The sequence below is a fragment of the Chinchilla lanigera genome, unplaced genomic scaffold, assembly GCF_000276665.1.
Source record: "Chinchilla lanigera isolate Chin_1 unplaced genomic scaffold, ChiLan1.0 scaffold00204, whole genome shotgun sequence".
NCBI lineage: Eukaryota > Metazoa > Chordata > Mammalia > Rodentia > Chinchillidae > Chinchilla > Chinchilla lanigera.
Window position 1 is genome coordinate 486265 of NW_004955605.1, and position 8123 is coordinate 494387.

The 8123-nt window shown below is 36.7% G+C and overlaps 1 protein-coding gene across 6 annotated transcripts in view; it reads left to right on the forward strand.

The window, feature by feature from the left end:
- LOC102028151 (double-strand break repair protein MRE11A) overlaps nucleotides 1-7802 on the forward strand; it is a gene marked incomplete in the record, with an annotated part of 53671 nt that extends 45869 nt beyond the window's left edge. For 3 of the 6 annotated variants that reach the window (XR_001232571.1, XR_001232569.1, XR_001232570.1), the window contains 5 exon segments: nucleotides 1833-1891; nucleotides 3130-3197; nucleotides 4640-4715; nucleotides 6134-6336; nucleotides 7391-7802. Coding sequence is in view for 3 of the 6 variants with exons in the window: in XM_013510102.1 (XP_013365556.1) it covers nucleotides 1833-1891; nucleotides 3130-3197; nucleotides 4640-4715; nucleotides 7391-7447 (260 nt within the window). 6 annotated transcript variants of the gene reach the window in all.
- Between the last annotated feature and the right edge of the window lie 321 nt (nucleotides 7803-8123).

Below are 8123 nucleotides of genomic sequence, written 5' to 3' on the forward strand. Positions count from 1 at the left end.
TTTGCCGCTGAGCTAAATCCCCAGCCCCTAATATGGGCCTTTAAAAAACTTTTTTTTTAATATGAGCACATGAAACATTTTTATCAAGTTAAGATTTGTTTTTTAAGTCTAACAAAATACCCATGGGGTACTAACTGTATTTGTCATCATATTGGGACAGAAGCGACATTGAAGTGATAACTTCTAGATACTCAGTATAAATGAGAAGTGGAGAGATAAATAAAGGTCAAATTCTGTTGTAACAACCTTGATGGAATATGGAGATTTATTGTGCAACTGAAATTTTACTGGAAAGGTGGAAAGTACACTTCTAGCCAGCAGCAGTTGTAAATAAGAGTTGACAGCCCAGAGTTTTCCGTTGACGTTAGTGTGCAGAGGATGGCGACTGAGCAAATAAAAGACGCCTCTGCACCCCCTGCTTTTTATGTGTCATTTTCCACCGCGAGTCCCACTGCTGCTGCTGCATTTCCTGTACTAACAGCCCCTGTGTGTGAATGCTGGCCATCTGGTGGGCACTTACCAGAGCAATTTGTATTAAATATATCTTTATCCTTTCCACAATTATCTGCCTGAAGTACTAATGCTATTTTACAGGTGAGGAAATTGAGATTTAAAGAAGCCAAGGAATTTGGCCATAGTCACCCAACTAGGAAGGAAATCGAAATGAGTAACTCCAAAACCAGACTCTTAGCCTCCATGATGGTATTACCTCCTTGAGAAAACATAGTGCTTATTTTTCTGATAAAGTTAATTATCTCATAATGTATTTCACAAAGTTATTTTAAAAATCCATTTATCTTTTACTGTCCTTTGGGGATTGAAAAAAAGGTTTCCTGTTTTCAAGGATCACAGAGTTGAGCAAACAGTGAATAAGTATGGAGTACAAATAGTCTCTGATCACTGGCCTTTCTGTTCATTTTTCCAGTCTAGCCTTTTTAGTAAAGTAGGGTGTGAGACCAATAACTGAGAAAGCAGATAAGACAGAACTTTACCTTTGCCTTTCGTCTCTTCTCTTAGACATTACAAGATTGGGATAGAACCTGAAACAGAAAACATGAGGAAATAATGAATGTAGGTGAGACAGAAAGATTCCTGAGGTCTTTTGCCTAGGAGAAAGATTCTTTAGGTGTTTGGTTTTTTAAATCCTCTTCCCTTCTTTGCCCTGTTTAGGTTGGGGTTGTCTTGGGGAGATACATTTGATATTAGCAAATTGGCAAGGCTTATAAGAAAATAAACTCAAGAAGGTATTTGAAATTTCGGTTTTGATCACAAGAAAAAATAAGGAAAAAATTAAAGAGTTAGCTAAACTTCAAGTTTCCAAAGCAAAAAAAGTAAGAGTTCAAAGGGAAGTTTTGTCATGCAGTAAAAGATGAACTGTTATATAGAACTGCCCCTGGTATATTTTTTAGAGACTGAGTATTGACTGCCAAAGTAAAAAGAATGAGAAAGCTTCTGATGTAGCTGCAGAAAACCTATCAGTAATTACAAAAAAAGAAGGGATTAAGCGGCTTACTTTCATTGAACTTGTGGTTCAGTTGGCTGGGTGATCACATTTTATCTTTAGCGTATTTTATAATACAGTATTTAAAGTGGGTCTATTTATAAATACTCCTTGGTATTACATCTGAATAAATTAGGAAAGCATGACACTGAAAGCTAGACATTGAACATGTAGTTCTGTGTCCCTTCTGATTTTAAAAAATATAGGTGGTTTTATAACTGATCATCATGGATCTTTGCAAGTGGGACTTTAAAAACCTACATCTAAAAAAGTGTACAGATTATGCTGTTTTAAGAATTACATAGTGGATATTTCATGTTTTACATTCTAGCTTTTAAATCTTCAAGACAGCAGCCCTCCTGCAATGTTGCTACTAAGAAGTATTCAGAGGTAAGAAAGTTTTATAGGTTCTCTTTTAATAATCTTTGTTTTCTGCATTATGAATTGTGAACTCTTTGACTTATAAAGTAAGTAAAAGAGGAAAATGTATGGGACATTAAAGCCAATTCCAGTTATCTACAATGAGGGAGTCTAGGGGTTATTTTTCTTATTTTTCTTTTTCTAATAATAATGGTCCACACTGTTAGAGACCTGTTAAGTATTTACATACAGTAATATTTTTAAGGGCAGCAATGCTGAACCCAAAGTAGCGTGGAATACTAATATGGAAGGCAAGTTCATTGCCTAATGGAGTCTGTATCAGGAGACTCCAGACCGAATAAGTGGTTGAAGGAGCTCTGCATTCTGCTCTGGTCTTAGCGTGGGTCTTCTGTTGTTCTTGAGACTTCAGAAGAGTCTGTTCGGGCCTTGACTTCTATTCCCTCACTTTCAAACTCCATGTGTCTTAACTCCAAGCCAGTACTCTTCCTCTCGTATCAGAGTTTCTCAGTAGCAAGCCTATTAACACTGCAGATCAGATGATTTTTTGTGAAGGAATGTCTGATGTGTTGCAGGGTGTTTAGCTGCATCCTTGGCCTTAGCTCCTATCCTTGGCTTCCTCCTCACTTGCACGTCAAATAAAGACTCAGCACCTGTGTGTGTCAGGTGTCAAAGTAACAAACTGTAGAGGAATGGTTAGTGTTTGCATGATGGAATGAGAAATCAGAAATGTCTTCATTGGATCTTAACGCCTACAAATGGTACTCAAGAGGGCTAAAGGTAACAGAAAGGTGTCTCGTGCTTCCCACATGGTCTGATAACTTACACCCTCAGAACACTGAAGATTTAATTCCTCATCAAAGCCCAAGACGAAAATCACAGGATATAGCTGTACTCAAGCCTATGTGAGTCACTCACCAACCTAAGTTTTTTGGAGCCCAGACTTCTGAGGTGAGCAGGAGAGAAGCAAGCTAAGGCCCACAGTAGAAAACACCATTTATGAACAGGGAGGAACACCGAAGAGGGTCATGTGGGCTATTTTTTTTTTTTTTGAGTATAAATAGAAAATTCATTTATTCACATAGGTTTTTATGTTAATAATTGCGGTTTACATGGTTCCTGGCTCTTTCTGTGCCCTTTTTGTATATGGAAAGAAAGCTACATTGTAATTCCGTTATTTAATTCACTTTTATTCAGGTGTTGTATTCCCAAGAAAACCATTTGTTACTTATTTCCCTCCCTCCCCTTAGGTAATTGAGGTAGATGAATCAGATGAGGAAGAAGACATTTTCCCTACCACTTCAAAGACAGATCAAAGGTAAGTCAAAGACTTCCTTAAAAAACAACTAAAATTATCCATAATTTTATAATTATACATTTTTCTATGCTTTTTAAATTATTTTCAAATATTAAAGTTTGTAGAGAAATGAAAAAATAGATGAAAGCCTAGTGCATAGACCCTTGTCAGAAGCATTTTTATTGAAAATTTAAATAACTTAAAAATTCCAGCTACTCAGAAGCCTAAGGCAGGAGAACCACAAGTTCAAAGCCAGCTTGGGCAACGTAGTGCCCCCTGTCCCAGCGGTGAAGATGCTGGGGCTGTAGCTCAGGGGTAGAGTGCTGCTGTGCGTGAGACCCGGGGTTAAGCCCCATGACTAAGGAGAGAATTTTAAGTAACCTGGTTTTTATTTCTTTTTGTATTTATTACACAGTGACTTTCTTGACCAAAGACTTAGTTTCCTCAATGAATAGAAAATAATTTTGTATTTTGTTACTAGTTTGATTTCAGCTTTTTTTATTATCATATTTCATATATTTAATTGCACATGGTGCTGTGCTGAACACCATACAGACTTACTCTGCCTCCAGAGTACTTGCATAATCCGATCCTTTCTGTTTCTTGCCTGATGCTGTTAAGCTTGACTGGAGTCAGTATTACTGTTTTATTTTATGTACTAACATTTTGAGTCAACACAGCTTAACTAAAGCTCATTTAATGAAAATATCTACATAAGAAATTAATCAATAGCCTTCTTTAATACTTTATGTGCAAGCAACACATTAGATCTGATGGAAGGCATAATGAATGTTTTAATATGGTCACTAACTTCCGACAGCTTAAATTGTAATGAAAAGAGTTGAACCTATTGGAATCCAGTAGGTAAAATAAGCCAATTTAAAGCCAATTTTTAAAAATTTTACTATGATTAAATCAGTATATAATTATGTGTGAAATCCTGTGATGCAGACCCTTAATTATGAGTGGTCAGGGCTCCCTTAGAATGTGGACTATGGTAGAAGAAAGATCTCTTGAGAGTGGTGACCCTTTCTAAAATCATTTTATCCTGTTATAGAAAGAACAGATTTGAATTAAAAACATTGTAAAAAGATTTTGCCATAATTTTCAGAAGGGAGGGAATGGCAATAGATTAATTTTCATACGTAATAAAAACTAATGATAAGAATCTGTGTGTTGCTGAATATATTAGCCACTGTTTTAAGTACTGAAGCATAGTAATACACTGAATATCCTAAAAAAAATTATTATCTTCATTTTACAGATGAAAGTAAGGCACCAAGAATTTAAGTAACTTGTTTAAAGCCACATAGCTAATAAATGGAAAAGCTGCAATCCAAAACCTGGCTCTAGAGGTCTTTCTCTTACCATTAAGTTTTTATTGCCTCTCATGTGGATAGAAGGGAATTATCTAGAAGTGCATTTTTTGTTGTCTTTGGCTCTTCCTTTTCACTTCCCCTCAGGTGGTCAAGCACGTCATCCGGCAAGCACATGTCCCAGAGCCAAGTAGCTAAGGGGGTTGATTTTGAATCAGAAGAGGTAATAAAGTAATAATGTTAAAATGTAAACTGTTTCTAAATTTTAAGTTAGAGGCTGCTAGCTAGTTACTAAAAGTTATTTTTTAAAAGCAGTCTTTTTTTGAACTATAATGTTAAAAATCAAAAGGTAGCACTGTTGGGTGCTCAGCAGTGTAGTTACAGCTTGCTGGAATAGTGTCCACTCAGCTGCCGTGTAATTTGCCCAGTTCACGGCTGATGGTAGTGTTTTTCCAGCTTCTGCCATTTATATTTGCAGAGATGATGGTGATGATAATGTAAGAGCTTCGATGTTACTTTCATAGAATACTTATTAAGGACCAGCTCTGTGTTCCACATGTGATGGTACATGATGGTGATTTTCATGTCACAGAAGAACTTGGACGTTGGCCAAAGTGCTGTCTGAGAAAAACTAATTCATAAACTAAGATGTCCTCTAACTTAAATGAGGAGGGATAGGAAGAGGTATAGTTAGGAATTGCTGTTGTCTTTGCTGTCTGTGTCTCAGTGGAGTTGAGTTCAAGCTGCAGGACTAGAGAATCCTGGCCTTTCCCTTTCCTGCATGACTGCTGTTGGACAGGTTTTTGCAAGTTTTTGTTAAATTGCTTGAAAGTATTTCTGTTAGCTTTCTCTCCCTTTCATTTATTTTTCATTTAAGAGGTTTTTTTAATGACATTAAAAGCACATAACATAAAAGTTACCATCTTAACCATCTCTAAAAATCCATCTTTTTCATGAAGCATACACTTCAGTAGTGTTAAATATATTCATTGTTGTAAAATACATCTTTGGAGCTTTTTCACCTTGCAAAACTGAAACTGTATTCCCCTTAATCATTAAATGCCTAGTGTCCTATTTCGAAATGCCCATAACAGTGGAACATAACAAATTCTTTCTCTTCAAGTTCTCGTTCCTTGAATTTTTCTAGGTAACATATGAATTTCATGCAGAAATTTTGCCAATTGCAGTCCACCAGAACTGAGTCCACCAGGCCCCCCCCCCGCTCATCCCGCCCCTCCTCTCTGACGTTCTGCTCTCCCTCCGTCACTTGTCTGCTCCAGGTACTTACAGCAGTGGAATCACTTCTTTCTCTTTTTGTGACTGTCCTGTTCCACTTTGCAGTGTGTCCTCGGCATTTATCCGCAACCTCGCCTGCGACTTCGCTCTTCCCACAGAGCATCCACTGCTGCTGTGCTGTGCCTTCTGTCTCAGCTTTCTTTTTTCAGTGTTTAGTTTTGTATTAGTGTAGGTTTGCAGTACACAACATGAAGATCACCTTCCTTGTGGGGAGTTGGTGCATGTACACAACGCATCTTAATTCTTTTCTCACCCCTTCCCCTGGCCTCTCTCCACCTCTTGGTTCCCTTCCCATTTGCAGGCGATCTCTCACCGCATTTCTTGTTATCTTTCATATAATTTTAGAAAACTTGGGAAGGCTCTCCACATGTCAGGCTTCAAAGCAAAGTGGCAGCAGGAGTTCCGTGTATCTATGAAATGCTGGCATGTTGCTTCCATGAGAAAATGAGCAAGGTGTCTAGATATGTATGTGGTTAAAAGTTACATGAATTGCTAGTTCATTGAACTTAAAGAACTATCAGCAGATATTCATTTTGGACTTATCTGTAGTAAGTGCCTTCGATTTTTATCATTATAGTAGGAGAAAATCATGAAAGTCAATTGTATTTTTATGTTATGTGCTTTTAATGTCTTGTCAATGAGATACCCATTTCTCATGAGATTGTTACTTTAGCTAACATTTGAATTTGTTAAAACCACCATTAAGGGCTGGCATCAAGAAGTAATTTATTTTATCAATGTGTTAAAACATAAACCTGAAATTTATAAATTTATTTTTATCTTCTGAATACTTACAGAATATAATCACTTTATGTAACTTGGGCTTATCTGAGGTTTGTTAGTTGTTTTAATTCCCTTTAATTAACCTCTTGGTTAGTATTTCATATTCCTTCATTCTTACTGTGCATATAGTCTAGAGCCCATCAACATGGGAACTTCTGCAATAATTCCTTATTCTTTTTCACTAGGTGATTGCTTCACTAGGTGATTTCTTGCATCAGTTTGCGAGTAGCTCTGTACTTCTGGCATTAAATGCATGTTGATAACTAAGAATTATAGCCATTTTAAGTTAGCTCTGCACCCAGTGGCTTCATTATATTTTGGCTGAATTTCCAGAATAGCAGTCACCTGTAATAAATTGTAAATTAAAAAAAGCTGGTATTCACAAACGAAAAATATTTTTTCCCCTGGCTTAACATACCTCATTTGCATAGATTAAGGTTTATAACTGAGGAAATATATATTCTGCAACTGTGGCTATATATACACACATACATCACTGGACAAAAGTTTGTCTTTTTTTTTTTTTGGTTTTTTTTGGTTTTTCTCCGGTACCGGGAACCGAACTCACAACCTTGCGCTTGCCAGGCAGGCGCTTTTGCCACTGAGCTAAATCCCCAGCCCCAAAAGTTTGTCTTTAATGTTCACTAACAATTGAAATGGACTTAGGTATTTTACATTTATAAAGGAAACAAAAATGAAATGTACTCTAGGTGAAAAGAGCAAGTGACTCTAGCTGGTAGTATTTTGGTGCAGGACTGTCTGTCTTCCCTCAGGGAGGGATGGAGCAGGGACTGACTTAAAATTTCTGTGTCATTTCAGGACGATGATGATGACCCTTTCATGAGCAGTAATTCTTTAAGAAGAAACAGAAGATAATATATTTATACAGGAAAAACTGAAACATCGCAAGATGAGTTTACAGTTGAGGATTTTCTAACTATTGCTCTTAACTGAGGAATCTGAAGAAGACTTGCTTAACAGAAACTAATGTATAAGGGTTTATGTTTTAAATATGATTTCCTGAACACTACTCTATTAAGGTAGTTTACCTGTTTTAATGACATATAGGGTTCTACTTATTTTTTAATCTAGTTATTATCTGAGGATGTTCTGTACAATTTAAAATATTTTTCTGACATGTTAATGTATATATCAGTAAGAACTTTGATGGTTATCCTTGATTAGGAATTAAAATAAATCCACTATAATATATTTCTGCTTCATGATCAAAGACTGTGTTAGTATCTTAGTGTTATATTTAGCAAAAATAGAAGGAAAGAGCTGATATAATTTAACCTTGCTGGGTGTGTGGTGCTTGTAATTCCAGCAATCCAGAGTCTGGGGCAGAAGAATCAAGTGAGTTTGAAACCAGCATGAGCTACATTGCAAGACTGTCTCAAAAATAAAACTGAACCCTTCATAGCTTTAATAATTTCCTAGGGCTTCTGGATATCCTGAAAGTAAAAAGTAAAATCCCCTGTGTGAACCCACCAAAGCTCACTGCCCAGGGCCACTTGCTTAGACTGAGCAGTGGGGAGTGTCAGCTGATGTG